The following is a 20,408-nucleotide window of genomic DNA, read 5'->3' on the forward strand; positions in this document are numbered from 1 at the left end:
TCATTTTTGAAAGCATCTTCAGATTATTTATTTTCTAATTTATTAAAATATAATGCAATATTAAATAAAAATTTTAATTATTAATGGTTTAACAACCACTGAACTTAACAATTAAAATAATAGTTAACAAATGAGAATAGAGTTGGAGAGGAAAAATTATTTTTTTTTTACTTGCAAACAAGAATATCTAAATACTATTATTATCCAAAGAAGTATCTCTAAACGTTAAACTGCGATTGTTATGGCACTGACAGGCTGCCGACAGTAGTTCGACTTTTAAAAATCAATGTTGTTTACAATAGTTCATGACTTTTGAAAAATATGTTACATCTCTCTGTAGTGCTTTGCTACATATGAAAAGACAGTGCGATTTTTAATTTTTTCGGGTAGATTATTGATTTTTTTGTTAGTGACGCAAGAGAAAGAGAACTTTCTATTAAAAAAAAAAACAAACATAATGGCTGATCTTCCCCGTGTTGATTTAACTAAACCGAAATGGGATCAGTCAACTTATATCGGAAGAGCAAAACATTTTTTTGTTATGACAAATCCTTTGAATATTTTTGCCACTCCTTCACAACTTGATAGAGCTAAGGATATATATGATAAATATAGGTATGTAAACAAACAAAATTAAAAGGAAATTGTTAAATCTTTTCATGAAAGTAATCAAAGAAGAGTTGTCCCGCTTTACAGAAAAACTCAGAAAGAAATTATTTAAAAAGGCAGGAATAAATACATCTGCCTTGGGTATTTTAGAAGCCCAAAGATTTACTGGAAATTCACTGATGTTACAATTATTTGTTAAACGAAGCCTATGAATTGTTATCAAAGTGGACTGGGGCTATACTTTTTATCTGTGACTAGATTATTAATATTTTTTGTCACTCAGTGATATCATCAATAATATTCATGATTAATTCAATATTCTTTAAATATTATTCTTGGAGATTAAGAATAAATACTTGCACATATTCATTCCAAATCTTGCTAAATCACTTATAATATTGCTTACCAGTAATGATTTAATTTACTTAAACCTAAAAAAAAGAGTATTATTATACCTTAACTAAATACTTATTTTATTATTATGTGGATTCTTAAATAAGTGTATAACTATGCTAAAATAATTATTTTGTTAGAAATTAAGTTAAATGTTTAACTCACATGGGTCTAGATATGTTGCTAAACTGTATCCCTTTATTTGCAGATCACAATCGTACACATATTTTGCTACTTTATGTACAGTTTTCACGTTTCTTCAACACTTAATATTTTACTTGAAAACTAATATATTGACTCCAAAACTAGATTTAATTGACCAACAATCAAAGTTAAGCAACAATATCATTTAAAAAAAATGTCATGTAGTATGTTTAACAAAGCAGGCTTGATGAACTAATACTTAAATTACTAAATAGAAGATTGATTTTGAATAAAATATATAGTTTTTTAAAGTAAGGCATTATCAGAAATAGAAAATCTACTAGATATATTTTATAAATTCACCACTGGTGAACATATTAATATATGCGGTTAAAGTATGTTTGACTATTATAATGCAACTACTCTGAGAACTGTTTGTGAGACTGTTATAGGCATTTTATCTAATCTATGAGGTGACGGTGAAAGCTCATCACCCTCATATCAAACGAGGTAAGGGTGATTGGTAAGGGAATTTTGTAAGGGTAATAGGGGGATATCTTGTTCAGGCTAAGACATCCTTTTACTGTAACTTTTTTCTTTAAATTTAATTATAATGTTGTTTTATAAATTCATATTTCTTGATAAAGTAAGTACAAGAAACATTACAAAATTCAAAATCTGATAAAAATGAAAGTTAACTAATTATTCTTAATTTTGTCTGTATTAGATATTAAAAAAAAATCAATTTACTGTAATTTTCTTAAATTATTATTGAAGGGCTGGTAAAGCTTTACCTGCAGGAACAACAATAGATGATCTTTGGAAAGCAAAATATCTATATGATTCTGCATTTCACCCAGATACAGGAGAGAAAATGGTACTAATTGGACGAATGTCAGCTCAGGTCCCCATGAATACTCTTATCAATGCTGGAATGATGACCTTTTACAAGTAAGTATTAATTTTAGTAACATTTTCAATATTTCCATTTTTCAGACAAATTTTCAGCTGAAAAGTTGAATGTTTAAAAATAGATTTTAAAAAAGTATTAGAAATTAAAATGTATGTAAAAATTCATGTTGTAAAACTTATCAGCATCAGTTAAATAATTTTTAATGGAATTTAAAATGCATGGATAACTTAATAAAATCTATTTTCTTTTTTAACAAAGATTAGGTAATATAATTTATTTGATCATTATCATTGTCATCATTTCCAACAAGAAATATTATCGATCAGTTGTAGTTCTTTATTCTTCCTCTCCGTCACTAGTATCAGTGAATCCATCAGTGTATCAGTGATGTTGAGAAGCATTACACAGTATATCTGTAAGATCTAGCCGTCTACCATTCTGACTATTTAGGTAAATACCTATATAATAGATAGCTTGGAGGCCAAAACCTATATAATATTTTAATCTGTATAATATTACCTATGTAATATTTTAATCTGGTTAGAAAATATACTAATTAAGTCTCCAATATATGCTAAGCTGTACTTAATGAATTTTGTAATTCCTTTTAAATTTCTGAACAACATTTTTGCAGCTTGAATTTCATTAGACCGGCATCTTTTTTAACTCATAATTGTTGGCCACACTCATAGTCTTGTAACTGTAAAGTGTTGTCTATTTTCTCTTCTCAGCATTATTTTTCTATTTTCTGAAGATATTAAATTTTCATATCCTGTTTTTTATATTTCTTTTAGTTTCCGATCTTAGTTTCAAGGCCTTGATTTTGCAGCTTGCTAGTAGATTGAAAAGTTCTTTGTCCATAACAGGAATACTGCATAGAGCTATATTATACAAAGTGTCTCATATAAAATGCAACCTATTAAATATTTTTCAATGAAATTTGAGTTGGCAACCTTACTCCCCCACATTTTACTGGAATGGACTCATCCAACTTCTGATAATCACACCAGTGCTTTCACACTAGATTAACAACAAAGCAATCAGAACACTAAGTGTATTTTTGATGTCCACAAGAGGAACATCCTTTAATATTCACTGCAGTCACATTAGTGACAGCGTGCAAGAATTTGTTTGCCGCAAGTACTGGTTGATCAATTCCTAATAAGATTTTAATATTGAGGTTAGTGACAAAATTCAAAGAGGCAGTTTCTGCTAATGTCAAGAAACACATAAGATCAAGGACATTTTAAATGCGAGAGTTGTTGAAACCAAAGGCCAATTAATTGCTTTGCCAATAGAATCAATTAGACAACAGTCAGCTGAAATTGAAGTTCCTCTCAGTTTAGAAAAGTGACAGAAACAAAAGCTTATGTGCAGGCTGGATCACTAGATCCCTGATATTAATTTAAAAATATGTTGATTTATTAACAGTTATTAACTTGTGATTGTAAAAACGTTTTTCCAATAAATAATTTAATAATAATAATAAAAAAAATATTAGAAGTTATTCATGAAATAAAATTTTATGTACTTTTTATTTAAAAAAAAAAAAAAAAATGTGTATATGTAATTTAATAGGCGTACAAGGAAGTCATGTAGTAGCCACATCAGATTTTTTGATATGTAACTGGCATGTGACGGCTTGGAGGAGAGGAATCCTAAATACACTGCATGAATCGAATATACAAGGAAATCTCCATGCATTTATCAGGGGTTTCCTCAGTAGTCAGTCCTTCAAATTCGAGTTGGAACGATGATATCCGAAAGTTTCAAACTGGAAAACGGAGTACCACAGAAAGTCGACATCGACTGTTTTTGTATGTTGAACCATGCACACGGGTTAGATTTTTAGGAATGTAGTTTGCCAACGTCTATCGTAGGTAACACATTTAAAGGAACTAAAGGTAAAATGTTTAAAAATTCTAGATATGCTGAGAGATATTATCTCTATATATAGTGGCCCTGAAAAAAGTGATGGTCCTCTTACCTGAGTGTGCTGCGTACAAGAGTGAGATCCGGCGTAGAAGGTACTAGCGTCACCTCCTGACTATCGTGGATGACGTACGCGGCTGAAGGTCTGCGTGTCTACCGGCGCATCCGTTGCGCATATGTTCATGCCATCAAGGAAGCCAAACTCAAGTTTTGGAAAATCTCCATGCGCGAGTTGTATCACAACCCCTTGCAGCTCGTAAAGTCATATTACCGGCCAAAGCCATTGCACGTGCTGTCCAGTGTTCGGTGCGGGTTTGGGGGTCGAGACCACACGTTAACATCTGTGGCGACATACCAGGCGCTCCTGATACTCTTGTTTCCAGATGCTCCGGAGGATGACGCAGAAGTCGGCGTTAGGGCGGGAGTTATGCCCTTCCCTGGCGTACAGGCTGTGGATCTCGTAGATATAGACTTGTGGTTTCTCAAATGGCTTTTCGAGTGGCACTGAGAAAGGTACCGGGTATTGAGCAACTTGACCCGGATATATTTACCATCTTTTGCCTGTCATAAGAAAGCCGCTTGGCAGACTGTTCTCGGGGTTCCTTAGCTGGGGTTGTTTTCCGACTTGTTGGAAGGTGGCTTTGGGTGAGGATCCTCTTAAAATCAGGAATCCGAGTGAGGTCGGCAGTTATCGGCCCATCAGTCCCTTGCCAGTAATCAGAAAGGCTGGTTGTGGAACGGCTGTGGGAAAGCATCGATATGAACTGTTTTCTAAGTCGAGGACAATATGGCTTCACGAAAGGAGTTGGTATCGAGAATTTCATCTTAAATGCTCTTGCCGGAGTGGAAAGAACCGACTGTAAATATGGTTTGGCAATTTTTGAAGACATAGAGGCAGCATTTCCTTTCTTGTGTTGGAGTTCTGTCCTCTATGAGCTGGAACGCCGCAATGTTCCCGTAGCCCTACAGGCCGTAATGCGAGACTATTTGTCTAATCGCACGGTTTAGAGATGTTTAGAGATGCGCACCTGGCTATGGAAAAGTCTGTCACCAGAGGAACCCGCAGGGTTCCGTTCATGGTCCCCTGCTGTGGAACCTGGTATTTAACGGATTTCTGAGATTGACATTTCCACAAGGGATCGCGGCCCAGGCTTTCGCCGATGACTGTCTTCTTTTAGTTCGTGGTAATTCACGACTACAGCTAAAAGACCGGGCGCAGGCGGCCTTGTCAACCGCAGAGGGCTGGATGGACATGCAAAATTTAAAGATTTCTATGCCCAAGACGAAGTTTATGCTTCTCAAGGGTGTAGACAAATTATCGTTCAGTCGTAACCCCCCATATTAAATATAAAGGTTGTGTAATCAGCCGAGTTAGAGTTCGTAAGTACATAGGTGTTTTGTTTGATGAAAAGTTGTTGTTTAGCAACCACATTAGGCAAGTAGCGGCGGACGCCGTCTCTGTGATGCATAAGCTTAGGAGGATTGCTCAGAAGGATTACGGGCTGTCGGGCCGTCATTTGTACATCGTGTAACGAAATTTCTTCAAAAGTGTGACCTCTTATGCTGCGTCCGTTTGGGTGCATAGGTTGGACAGAAATCGAGCACTTATTCAAAATTTAAGAAGTGCCGAAGAGAGCCTTAATTGTATTCACTGGTCTTATTAAAACAACCTCCTACCACCGTATTTGGAAAGGCTCTCTCAATCGATTTAGTAGTGAAAGTTCGGGCAGCCATGTGGAGATTGAGAAGATGTAGGGAGACCGAGGTATTTGGAATGCGGCTTCGAGCCGGACCAGTACCGGAGCGGAATGGTGATCGCAATGCACCGGTTCTAAATTCGAACAGTTCACCATCTCCCGCCTGTGGAGGAGAATTTACAGCCTTGCGATGGATGCATGCCAGCAAAAACGGCGCGCCACAATTAAGAATAGGTCCTTGTATAGATTTATACAGGACTTGGGGGGATGGTACGCCTCTAGTTCATTTTTAAAGGTGACGGAAGCTCAATTGCTCTTCAACCACGTGAATTTAAACCAATATTTGTTTCGTTTCCGCCTGGCAGGTGATGGGCTGTGCGTCTGCGGGGAGGTTCAGTCGAACGAACACATATTGTTCGATTATCCAGCTATTGGGGGGGGGGGGGGGCAGAACTCAGGGCACCCTGGAACTTGACTGGAGGTCAAGGGGACAATTAGCCACTCATAAGCGGCAAGTCAGTGTGGCGAGAGCCGCACTGTCGGACCGTTTTTGCGTTCCTTGATGCCGTTGCTTTGTTCAACCGGCATCAGTAGTTCATCTAAGGGAAAAACTACCTCGCTGCTGTAGGAAGCTACCCGAGAATTACGGCTGGCCACCAACCAACTAAAGCTCCAAGCGTTTTAAAATGGTGGTTAGGTACTTGTTGGCATTCAGCGACCTAGGCGTGATAGCGAATTGCTTTCTTTACGATGTAAATTTATTTATTGAAGTCATATATATTTTTAGTAGTTGACGGGGTGCGCCTGCCCATTTTAGTTACATATGACAAGTGAGCGGTTGGGACACGTAAGCCGGTGGTGTATGTCACCGCGCTTAGTCCGGTCATGCTGTTAGGAAATCTTAGAAGCTATTAGGATACTGGTTGCTAGACTGTTTCAAGGCTAGTAGCCATTTGTGGCACAGACATTTGGTTTTATACTTTAGGGCAACCGATTGGGGTGGTGGCGGGAGAAATGCCAAGCAAACCAAATATTAAGCCATTAGTGATATGTACTCTAGACACCCAGTTTCTGTGATATACAGTCTATCATCTCTGAAATGATTCAACATAATTCAACTGTAAGCTTCTGTTGGATTCCCAGTCATATTGGAATTTCAGGCAATGAACGCGCTGATCGTGTGGCAAAAGAGGTTTGTTTGCATGCTTCTTTTACTAATTGCGTTGTTTCGAATGATCCGTCGGTTTTCTGAAAAGTGTGATTCATGATGAGTGACAGAGTGAATGGAATTCTACCATCAATAATAAATCTCGACCAGTTAAGGGCACTGTGTCATTCTGGAGCTCTTCATGTAGTAACAATTGTAGTGAGGAAGTTATTATTTGCAGTTAGCGAATATGGCACACTAGTCTCGTCATGGATAATTGATCGCTGCAACTGCCAATTAACAGTGCACCACATCCTTGTCGATTGTATCTGTTATGCGGCATTGCGTCGCAAGCTTAAACTAGGGGCTGATATGCGAAGCATTAAGCTGTAGAGCAATGCAAGATGTTACCGAAAGTCTTGCGATTTATAAAGGCATCATTTTTAAAGGTTGTGCATCGTGAATAAAAAATCACGGTCATTATTTATGTGGTCATTATCATATGTTCTTACGGTCCTTATCGTCTGTTTACGCCATTTGGCGGTTTGCCGATTGTTAATATTGTACTTTTAAGTAACTTTTTAATGTTGCGTTCACAGTGGTTTTATTTCGCTTTTAACATACATCATGGACTCTTTCCATCTATTCTGTGAATTTATACTTTTCTTGCTTAGTCTTTTGATTGTTTCTTTTAAATATTTTTATGTTTACTTTATATGTATCATATCCGGGCGCTTAAATCTAGTTTTAGTTTTATTATTTGTATTTTCCCGGACGATGATAAATTGAAAACGTTTCTCGCCTAAAAAAAAACCTTTTAAACAAAACTTGGAAAGAATTTAATCTGAAAAAAATTGACTAAGCTAAGTTGAACAAACAAAGAAAAGTAGAAAAATTCCACCAGTATATAATAAATGTTCAAAAATGTGCCCGCCATTTTCTACTCATTTCTTGGCATGCTCTGTATTGCTTTTGTTGATATTTTTAGTTCTTCAGTCCTTAAGTTCTCAGGTCTTTAGTTCTTCTGTCCTTCTGAAGTTGCTCAGCCGCATCCCTAATGCGGACAATTTATTCCTCACGAGAATGTATTTTTGTTTTATATACAATATTTTTCATCCATCCCCAAACGCAAAAGTATAAAGGTGTTAGAGCAGGACCTCCATGACCAATCCATTTATCAGGGAAATGATTTAAGCGAGTGGAAACGGCACAAGAGAAGTGGAGAGGCGCGCCATCGTGCTGGAAGCATACTTTGCTTCTCAGTGGTAGAGGAACATGTTCAAGCTGCTTCGGCAATTCTTCTTGACCAAAGTGCAAGTAGACCTCAGCATTTAAACGGCTAGATAATATGAACGGCCCAAACATCTGATTGTGAAGAAGGCCGTACCATACATTGACGCTAAATGGGTGTTGAAAATTGCCTTGCACAGTTTCATGAGAATTTACTTCTGATGTATGCTCATTGCGTATGTTGACGCCATCTTGAATGAAGTTAGTCTCGTTGGTAAAAAACATACTTGTAGGATTGTTTATTTGTATTCCATCAGTAGCAGAACTCCAAGCGAAGCAGACCGTCTCCGGATGTAGAATAAAAAAATAAAATAATAAAATAAGAATAAAAATGTAGAATAAAATAAACTGACTGTTTATGATAAGAATAAAATGTGGTTTTAAGGGTCCTCCTAACCATCGAATGCGAACCTCCGATCCGCTTACAAAGTCGTGTACTGACGCCTGGACTGCGCTGAACTGCATCAATAACAGCGTCGTGTTGGACAGATTGTTCGTAGATGGTACGATTACTAGGTAGTGAACCTGTTTCCCAAAGATTTCGAAAAGTCTAGCTAATTGTTTTGGAATCTGAATCCTGCGATTCTGAAAACGTATTTCATATTGTACTGCAAAAGCTGTAGCTTACCATTTCACACACCCAAAATGAGTACCATAACATATTCCTCTGTTGTAAATAAATACGGTATTACTTCAATGGCAAACCGATCACGCTCAAACTAAAATTCGTAGACAAACTTCGCTAACGACAGCGCATTACCGATATATTTAATGTACCTTACAGAATGATTTAAACACTAATATAGTATGGTGTATTGTTGATCAGCTGTTTTGATTTTGTGGCCAACTTTGAAATAATAATTTACCAATAATTTATTGTATTTTTATCATTAATAAAAAAATTATTTTCATATAATTTTTATTTTATTTTATAATTATTATGTAATATCCAGTTTTTGTTTAATTTTTAGCAGTAAATTTTGTTTTTACTCATTTTTCATATCACCAAAAAAGAATTTTGTTTTTGTTTACATTAAATAAGTACTTTTTAGACAATTATAGTATCGTACTGTTCTAAATAAAATTAGAATTTTTCCACTTTTCTTTGTTTTATTTATTTCTCACTCATTTTGTTCAGAATTAAATTCTCTACAACTTTTGTTTATTACCCATTTAACAAAGTTATGTTTTACGTCATTCATAAAAAAACAGGATCTTTATCCCAATTTATTGGCTTTCACCCCAGATCTCTCAAAAGCCACTGCAGATACGGTTCTGGGACCTATTTTATTCGATTTTTCAGGTCAAAAACAATAATAAATTATTAATTCTACTGTTTAATTAACGTCCTACAAATTTCAGTACATCATTTCACCGTGGTAGCTGAAATCCGAGCGAAATCTTTTCACTAGCCGTAACTCGCAAACGAAGCATTTTTGAACATACGTTTAAACGAAACTTTTTCCATTTTCACGAGTAAAATAGGTTACAAAAGTCCCGGAAAAACTTCGTGATACATTTTGTACATACAGAGCTATTCCAAATTGCACGGCAATCTCTCGGGAGATGATTCTATAGCCAAAAAATAAGAAAAAAGTCCTATAAACGTAGATCAAAAAAGGTTCGTTAGCGAGTTTCGGCTTGCAAAGCATTTTTCCTTGCTTTCTGCTCCTTCTGTGAAATTACACCGTACTAAAATTCTTGGGTTGCAAATCGAAGGATTAATTTAGTATGTAATTATGGTATTTGATCTAAGAAATTGAATAAACGTTTTCCCAGACCATCTTACTTACGTTTTAAGAAAAACGGGGTAAAACATGAAATCGTTTTGTCGGAAAATATATTTTTTAGGTTTGAAATAAAATAACTTTGTTAATTTACCAAAAAACAAATAAAAATTTGTAGTTAACTTTGTAGAAAATTTAATTGTGTGAAAATTAATATAAATAATGTCTATTAAAATTAAACAAAATTGGAGAAGTTCAACCTTAATTAGAAACTAGATCAGAAGAGTGATACGATTTTAAACAGAACAATTTACATACAAATGATAAAAATAAATTGGAAAGACATCCTTTTAATACGTATTAAAAATTTATATTTTTTTCATAGTTTGGCGATTACAGCTGATCAACAATTAAGTTTAGTGTCTAGCATTTGATTATTCAAATGCGTGGTGTTTGTGCTGTTATTGTTCGGTTAGTCATTTACAATGGGAACACCACAAATTTGATTTCATTTGGAGAGTTGACTGAAATATTGTTAATTTATGGTAAAGTAAATAAAAATGGATTGGCTGCTGTGTGTGAATACCGAAAAAATCCAGATTGAAGAATAATCGATCGTAAAGCAGAGGTGAATTTGAAAAACAGGTGTGCTTAAACCCACGATTCGATGCTGATCGTGAGAAATGTCAAAGCTAAAGAAGCAATATTGAATGTGGTACACCTCCCTCCTCAAGCACCAGAAGGTTGTCACGTCTCTTTCATGTTTTGCAATCAAATCTGTGGCGAACGTACAGGAGCGACAGTTATATCCATTCCATACACTTGTTTACAAGAGTTATTACCACCTGATTTTGATAAACGGATAATTCTGTCAATGTTTAATAAGAAAATGTGAACATCATCCCGATTTACTAGGTAATATTATAATTACTGTTATGTTCTACATTTACAAGAAATGGCATAGTAAATTATCGAATCGCTCACACTTATGCAGAAGAAAATTCCCGTGAGATTGCTACAAGTCATTTCCAACGCACTTTTTCGTTTAATGTATGGTGTGATCTTGGTGATAATCTTATTTTTTCTTACCGCCAAGGCTCAGTGGAAAGTGGTACTTACAGTTTTTGCAAACAATTCTGATGGAACTCTTGGAAGATATACACCACTTGTAGATAGAGTGCAGATGTGATTATGATGGCGTACCTACATCATACGTTTAATAAGCAATGATTTGGTCGAAACGGTTCAGTAAAATGGCCACCTCTACTTTCCGAGCTCACGCCAGCGGACGTTTTCCTTTGGTGTTTGATGAAGTCGGTAGTCTATTCTACTTGTATTGGCACACAAATAGAATTGCGATATCATGTTATAAAAGCTGGAGCTACTAATAGCATGATGTTATTAGTCGTGTCCAACTAGCACGGATTCGCTGAGCTGAATTACGCATGGAAACAGAATGCGGCCACATAGAGCAACGCTTTGTAGAAATGTTTGCAGTTTTATTAAGTAACCATTTTGATATTTAATAGATTTTAGAAAAGAATAAAAAAGTATGTGATTTTGATTTTTTATGCACATTTTTCTGTGATAAGTTTTCTATTTGTTTTCATTTACGTTATGTTGTTCAAACATTGATAAAAATTGTACTGTTTAAAATCGTTTCACTTCACGATCCAAAATAATAATTATTATGGAAAAAGGCAATCGTTACCCCGATTCCCAAGCCTGGTGTCCCCCATATTTCTAATTTCCGTCCTATCCTCCTTTTCTAAAATGTTTCAATCAATCCTATCATCTCATATATATCTCAAAACATCCAACATAAAATCTCCGCTTCTCAACACGGCTTCATGCAGTCCCGTTCCACAACCACAAACCTCAATTGTTTCCTTGATAAAATAGGTCCTGTTGTTGAATCTCAAGGCCAGGTGGACGCTATCTACTTTGACTTTCAAAACGCATTTGATAAAATGCCGCATTACCTGCTCCAAAAGAAGTTGGCTGTATATGGGTTCAGTGAGCGTCTTGTGTAAAGTGGATGTGTTCATACTTGAATAACAGAACTTTTGCTGTTAGGTATGCTGGATGCACTTCCCAACGAGTCTCTGTTGGTCTGAGTATGTATGCCGATGACCTTAAAATATTTCTCCAGATTAAATGCTTACATAATCACCTAATGTTACAACATAATATTAACCATATTTACCAATGGGTGATGAGAAATCACTTGCCGCTAAATTTCTCAAAAATAAAACATATTCCGTTCTTCCGAAAAACTAACATTGCTTGCTATAATTATACAATAAATTATTTTCCTATTAATACTGTAAACTCCATCACCGATCTATGCATACTCCTTGACTCCAAGCTATACCTTGCTAAACACGCAGACATGATTGTGAGCAGAGCGAAGAGAAATCTTGGTCTGTTGAAATGGATTGCGAGACCTTTTGTTGATCCTCGAACTTGTGTCTTACTCTTCAAGTCACTTGTTCGAAGTCAGCTTAAATATTCCACCTCAACCTGGAATTTTCGAAGAGACTATACATCGAATAACATTGAATCCATTCAGAACAACTTTCTATCTTGGCTGACTCACAATTTAAACTTCACTATCTTGGCAAACAACAGCTTCAATTACTACATAATTTACCATCTCTTGTATATCGAAGAGAATACTTTGATTTACTGTTTTTCCATAAAGCATTACACGGGTGTAATCCTACGGAAAACGAAATACAGTTACGTATACCCGGACGCAATATTAGAAACTTTTCCCTCAGAGAGATGCGCTTCAACTGCTGTAAACAAATATGAAAAAATAGACTTTTTCCAACCGAGGAAGAATTTTGTTTTTGAACTGAGTAGGTTTTACTCCGGTATGATAAAGATATTAAAAGCATATAAACCCATAATACTGGATTACTTCAGAACTTCACTAACCCTCTTCTGCTTGACCATAGTTAAGTTGTATAAATTAAAACAATTTTCTATTAATAAATAAATATTTTAATAATAAAAATCAATTAATATTGTATGACAATTATGTAAATTTCTTTTGTGTCTATTTTTTCCTGCACATATATATAAGTATTGACAGTGTTGTATAAGTAACTGAAATTGTAATTAAATGTAATTGGATGAAGGAGATAAGATGTAAATTTTTGTAATAACTAATGTTATTTTTGTTAATAAACTATATTATTTAAATTTGTTTTCTGAATTATGTGTATTTTTAATCATGTCTACATGTTTATCTGTTATCTTGTGTTTATGCAAAGACATATAATAATATAATTGTGTAACATATTAAAACACCAGTATTACTCTTATTTTTATGAACTAATGATTAAATTTTGTATTTTTAATTTATATTTAATGTATATATACGTTTTATGTACTATTGTTAATATACAAAGGCTATAAGTAGCTGTAATATTGCACAAAAAATACAAACAAATAAATAAATTATTATTATTGAAGTAAATTTTATTTACATCAATTTTCTCAGAATTTAAATCTGTACAAAGTTAATTAGAAGTTTTTATTGTTTTTTTGGTAAATTAACAAAGTTATTTTATTCAAAACCTAAAAGTGTATTTTCCAACAAAACGTTTTCGTGTTCTACCCCGTTTTTCTTAAAACCTAAATAAGATAGAGTCTGGGACCACTTTTATTCAATTTTTTGGACCAAAAACCATAATGACGTATCAAATTTAACCCTCAGTTAGTACACAAAGAATTTTAGTTCAAATTTGGAATTTTTGTTGGAATTTTTAATTCCATAGAGGTAGCAGAAAGCAGGACAAAATTTTTCCCCAACCGAAATTCGCTAACGAATCGTTTTCCTGACAGGTTTATATTTTTTCTTTCTTATTTTTGGCTATAGAATCATCTCCCGAGAGATTGCAATTTGAAATCACTCTGTATGCACAACTGATTTAGAGTAGTTCTAACCATTCACAAAACAACAAAAGCCTAGGTAATTGTAATTATTATTTTTATGATTTTATTTTTGTAGATCTAATGCAGCAGTTATATTTTGGCAGTGGATTAATCAGTCATTTAATGCAATTGTAAACTTCACAAACCGCAGTGGTGATGAACCTGTTACTGTTGAGTGAGTAAATTTACATTTAAATATATTTTTATAAAGGAAAATTTAGTTAATTAATCATATCTTATGATGCTTGAAAATATTTTCATCCGATTATAGTAAACTTGTATGTATACTTATACTAGTAGTAGTACTACTATTCTCTCTACATTTTTTTATCAATAAATTATTGTAATTTGTTGATAAATGTGAGAATTCAAGTATATAATTAACACCGTGCTTTTCACAGAAATTAATTTTCCAAAACCTAACAATATGAACATTCTGTCTTAATTAAATTTATAACCTTAGCACCTCACATTTTTCTTATGTTGCTTAAAAAATTTCAATAGGTGAAATTATTTTTGCAATTAAAAACTAGATTTTACTTTGGATTACACATTTGATAGAATTTTCCATTTTTAAAATATTTTAAACCTTAAAAAAACAGTAAATATACTTGCAACCATGGAACTTGCTCAGTCTAATACAACAAAAATTAATACCATAATTTGCTTTGTTGGGGAGAAATCACCTGCTGAAGAACAAACCTTTTTACTTTCTGAATAACACTCATATTAATAATTATCATAGAACATTAAACTCCAGTAATTACAATAATTTAAATTGAGATAATTTATATTGTAGTTAACAATTCTGTAAAGAAAATTATGTTACTTCAAGTAATTTGTGAATATTACCATAAAAAAACTAAGTACAATGAAAGTAAAAAAATTCTGATCTGCTAGTATTTAAATTTATTTTTGTATCATATTTTTTATCATCAATTATGGTGGTCTATGGTAATCTATTATGACACTTGTTATTTTACTTTGATTTTATGTACCTAATCAAAGATTTTGTAAAAAAACGAGTAGATATTTTTATCAAATGCATAAAAAATTATCCGTCTTACAATTTGATTAACCATACTGACTGGATGTCAATTAAAGTCTGCTAGAAACTGAGATTTCATTCTAATTCCATTCCAACTGCTACCTAATTCAGATCAGTATCTATACTAGCAGTGCCATGAATAGAAAAGAAACATTAACAGCATCTAACTGAGAAGTTCCTCTAATTTTCCTTAAAAATGCACATCACTCAGTTTTGATTATTTGCCAAGCTGCATTAAAAACAAATATAATTATTATTTGTTACAAATAAATTATTCACTTTTTTAGTTAATATTAAATTCTTAATCTAAGTACACTTGTTAATGCCATTAAATAGCTACATAAATAATATCTAGCCCTTTAGCATCCTTAACTCATCAGTATGTAAACAAATATCCTTCTGATTTTGCTTTAAAAAATTACAATTTTTAATTGGAAAGACATCTTCAAAGATTTATTACCTCATAAAAAATTATTATCAAAGGAGAATTTTGTAGTTAGGAATTGAAAAAAAATCCTCAGAATTCATTTAAAAGTAACAAAAATTACAAAACTTTTTAAATAATGCATGTTAAAATGTAAAAATGACATGTTTTGTTTAACTGATGGTAACTCCTATTAAAATTACTTAATGAAATCTCTCATTCAACTTTAACAAAAAGCATGAAATATCAACACGATCAGAGTAACATTAATCAATTTGTTGAATCTCACAGCTACCAGAAGGAAAATATTAAAGTATAATTTAAACAAGAATTCTTCTATCTTGGTAGAATAGATAAAAAATATGTATAATGTTTAACTTATTTTTCTTGAAGAAGCTCTTATTGTTCATATCTAAATTTAACTCTGTACAGAGTATAATCTCTTTGAATCCTTTTATATACTGTCTTTGTATTTTATTTATAATAGCTAAACATCCATCAAGATTTTTTGATACATCTTCAAATAAAGGAAGACAAAAAAGAGAAAATATATAATCAAACCCAAATCCATTAACAGTATAGGTTTAAATTACACAGCTTCAGGATAATAATAAACATCAAGTCTATCTAGTTTATTTATTAAAACAATAATATATTACTATTATTATGACAATATATTATCATTATTAAGTGATCTCAAACCTTTTAATGTGTGAAGAGATCATGTCTATATCAATCAGTGTTAGAATCACCCAGCCTCATTGGCTATCCTGCACTTTCTATTGTGCAGTTACCAAACCTAATAATTACCACTATACAACTCTTTTTAAAAAAGCTTTTAATCTTTTCTGTTTGTCAAATTTTAAAATTGTATTTTCCCTTATCTTAACATTCTTTGAGAAACTCAGTTTTCACATTTTGGAAATTACATATTGAATTAATTTACATTTTCATTAGTCAAAATTATAATATTTTTTTTTTGTCAGAATAAAATCATAATAATCCTGATATTAGATTATCATTTCAGTGAAGTATGTGATAAAAAGACAAAGTAGATTTGCAGAAATAGGTTCTTGTAATACCAATGATCTTCCTAACAATTTTTTATAGATAATCAAGACAATTAATTGAATAATTAAAATGAACCATTAAAATTAGGGAAAAAATTAAAGAAGTTATTCATTTTATTGAAATCACGTACAAGATTTACATGAAAAACAATAAATAATGTAATTTAGGATAATGTTAGTAGTCTAGAGATATAATTCATACTACAAAAAAAATTATGAAGTTGAATGTTTTAGGCAGCTGGGTATATCTTATGTGATGGCTACTGGAGGTGCATTGATAACTGCACTGACACTCAATAAGCAAGCTCCGGTAAGCAGCTGAATTTTATTATAAATTTAATATACATTGTATTTTTGATACTATAAATTGAAACAAATTAATATTCATTCACATAGTTTTTAGTATCAACATCAATCTGTTGTCATTTCACCAGTTCTGTGATGCTGCAGGACCTTATATCAAATTCCTTTACTCTATAGTTACTTTTAACTACATTTGAGTGTTGTGTTATTAGTGTTCTTTTGTAGTTAAGATTCAGTAACGGCATAAGACTGGTCAAGACCAACTTTCAAACTGTAATTAGGATGCCAGTTTATTGAAAGATAGTTTATTTTTGCAGTAAAAATAAAAAAATTAAATATATAGACCAAGCATTTGTTTGCTGAAAAATCAGAAAAAGTAAAAATTCTATGGGAACTTACATTTGTTACAGAAAAGTTACAATAAATTTAATCATAATTTTTTTAAATGTTATTTTTCTGTATTTTGTGTTTTTTTTAATAAAATTTTTACATTATGTCCACCAAAAGTTTGATAATCATAATTTTTCTTAAAAAACAGAATTTTTTCATGAAAATTTTATTTTCAACGAATAAAATTTATGACCTTTTGTTACACATTACTTGGAGTTGGTAGCAAAACAGTATTTTACCACATTTAACAATTCATAGAATCTTTCATTACAAACATCACATAAGTACCATTTCCATCCCAATTGTTGCACATATTTCTGTATGCCAGGTGAGCAACTTAAAACTGAACCAAGCTGGCTCAGATTGCAGTTATTTGAGTTATCACCTTTAATACTGTTACCATCGTTGCTGCTACTAACGTACTATTGGTCATGTGTGTATTACTACTCTAGTTTATTGTTGTCGGTTGTAAACTGTTCATGTTTCAGTGCAGTACAGTTCTGTTCCTTGTAGTTGTATTTTTCTAAAACTCATTATTCAATCAGGGAAGGGTTGCTGTAGTAGATGCTTATGTTCATTCTGGATCCTTTAAAAAAACATGCCAAATATTATTGAAAAAATTCCTAATACTAGTATCCAGCAAAGAGTAACATACACAATTTGGTTAAAAAATGGCGTACAGTGGGGGGGGGGGGGGGTTGGCTTCACACGCAAAATAAAATAGATAAACTTTTGTTAGGATACCAAAGACCATAGCTGATGTTTAAAAAATGAATATGTAAGATATCACAACAGAGTGATGTCAAATACATATCTTGTCATAAGTTTCTCCATGATTTAAATTTTAAGCCATGTCTTGTAACAGCAGTGTAACAACTTAAATGAACAGACAAACCAGAATGTTTTAATTATCGTGACTGACTTCTCAAAAACATTGTTGATGGACAAATAGACCCGATGCTGTATTTCATGTCATTGAAGGTATGGTATCATTTTTCTGGGCTTGTTAATTTACAGGTACCAAATGAATGAAAATCCTCTCCTGATGTTTGAACATCCACTTCACAATGAGAAAATCAATGTATGGTGTGCGCCTGGTAATCCTATAGTGGGGCCAATATATTTTGATTGAACTGTTAAGAAGTGTACTGTAAAATTTTTGAAGAATGCTACACTTTGTTAACAAATCATGAAAAAGAGTGTGATTTGTTTGAACAAGACAGAATAATGAATTGTCAGAAAAGCGCGGCTGCCTCTGCAACCTCCAAATTTGTCTAGTTGTGATTTTTTCCTTTGGGGTTCTTTGAAGAAGAGAACAGAGTTATGAATCAAATTCCTACATTATCAGTGAACTGAAGGCAAACATTCAACAAGAAATAGACAGCATTAATGATAGCGCTTTGTGAAATCAATCCATATGATCACTCTAGCTCAAAGTGCACCATTGTGCAGGGCGCTCACTTTGAACATCTTTTATAAAAATATGGTACTATGTAAGTACAGAATTTAATTTAATTTATGTTTTCATTTCATTCATAAAATATTGTATATGGCATCTGATTTTAGTCTGCAGCAGTTCAGTTTCAAGTTAATGGTTTTAAATTGGTAATTAAATTGGTTAAACATAATTATATATTAATTTTTTAATACATCCTGTGTGTAGAAATATAATTAATATTTATAAATATACATACATAAAAAGTAAGAATGTTCTTACCCTCAATATAATAAGGCCTTTTCAAATCCTTTAGGTTCATAATCAGTTATTAAAAATAATACTATACAGTTATTAAAATTTAGCATTTAGATGCTTCATCAATTATGTCATGGCTCTATGCTCTTGAGTCATGACAATTATGCCACGACTTTATGTCCTTGAGTCGTGGCAATTATGCTATGACTATGTTCTGAGTCATGACGTAAGTTACGGCGCGCCATTCAAAACCGGTGATGTGATCGGCTGAATGACGGCGTCATCCCGCTGCACGATAATGCACATCCACATGTTGCGCGTCCAACACGTGATTTACTGAGAACATTTGAATGAAAAATTTACGATCATTCACCATGCAGTCAGGACTTAGCTCCTTCTGACTACCATTTATTTGGGAAATTGAAAGAATTTTTGAGTGGTGAGCAATTCACGGGTGATGATGAATTTAAAAATGCTGTTAATCTGTGGCTGAATGGACTGGCGGCTGAAGAATACGATGAGGGTATATTAAAGCTAATGTAGCGCTACAATAAATGTCTTAATTCATGTGGCATACATAGAGAAGTAGTAAAGGTATGTAGTTAAGAAAAATAAAAAAAATATTTATAAACTTTTATTCAGAATAGATTTTTTTAATGAAACTCTCTTTACTTTATACATACATTGACCTCTCGTATGTTCAAATTAAAGCATATTTTTGAATATTCCTCCAGCAAATCCTAAATCTACCAGTAGTGTACTATGCAACACGTACCCCCTTTCAAATAAAGTCATACCTCAAAAAATTTATCTAAACATTAAAAAAAAAATAGTTAAAAACAGATTCTGAGTAGGAGTAGGCTTCATAATATCTTATAATATTTGATTTGAACTTAAAGAAAAACTTTCAGAAAATTTACCTTTCTTGTAAAGAGCTCAAAACGTTTTCTAAATTTAATTTACGAAGCATTTAGCACTGTTGGCATTAATACAATTGTATAAATTAAAGTTCCGCTTACCAAGAATTTTAAAAGTATATATCCGAGTACTTTTGGAGCCATTACTCATCATTTGGGATTTTCCAAAAGATATTAATTTAAATGTATTACACGTTTGAATTTGAATTAATGTCTTTTGGGAAATTCCAAACAGCAGAAAGCAGGAAAACATAAAAGAGTAGGGTAAATTTATGAGTATTTTAAATTTTACACAACCCAATCTCAAGAAAAGTTATTATACAGTATTCTTCATTCAGTTAATGACAATAATTCATAATAGTAAATAAAGTCTTAAACAAAAAGCAAGAGAAGATATGGATGTATATTACTGGACAAAAGTAGCATATCTATACAAGTTAGAAAAAAAAAAAATTACTGTCTTTATTTTGTAATGAAAATTATTTTATTAATACATAAATAGAATTCTTTAAGTTTAAAAAAGATTAAAATAACTGTTAACTGAATCATTTTTTCATTTTCCTGTAAAATTGTTTATGTAGTTGTGTTACCTTAATTTTAAAACATAAATATGACACAGTGGCTAGCAGTACTTAGTGACATGTGTAATTGTTTACCAAACCTGTTTTGAAATTGCCAATTTTTTTTTGTAATGCAGGTTAATTTTTATTGATTTTAGAGAGTACTATAAGAAGTGTACCTTTCTGTTATGATTTCTCAATAAGTT

The 20,408-nt window shown here is 32.6% G+C and overlaps 1 protein-coding gene across 1 annotated transcript in view; it reads left to right on the forward strand.

Moving 5' to 3' along the window:
* Positions 1–319: 319 nt before the first annotated feature.
* The window catches only part of LOC142317584 (sideroflexin-1-3-like), a 23,523-nt gene continuing 3,434 nt past the window's right edge, over positions 320–20,408 (forward strand). Inside the window, exons 1-4 of the mRNA XM_075354140.1 lie at positions 320–615; positions 1,924–2,097; positions 13,874–13,972; positions 16,574–16,649. Of these exons, the coding sequence (XP_075210255.1) occupies positions 458–615; positions 1,924–2,097; positions 13,874–13,972; positions 16,574–16,649 (507 nt within the window). The 5' untranslated portion in view covers positions 320–457. The remainder of the gene's footprint in view (positions 616–1,923; positions 2,098–13,873; positions 13,973–16,573; positions 16,650–20,408) is intronic.

This window comes from Lycorma delicatula, chromosome 1 (assembly GCF_047948215.1).
Source record: "Lycorma delicatula isolate Av1 chromosome 1, ASM4794821v1, whole genome shotgun sequence".
NCBI lineage: Eukaryota > Metazoa > Arthropoda > Insecta > Hemiptera > Fulgoridae > Lycorma > Lycorma delicatula.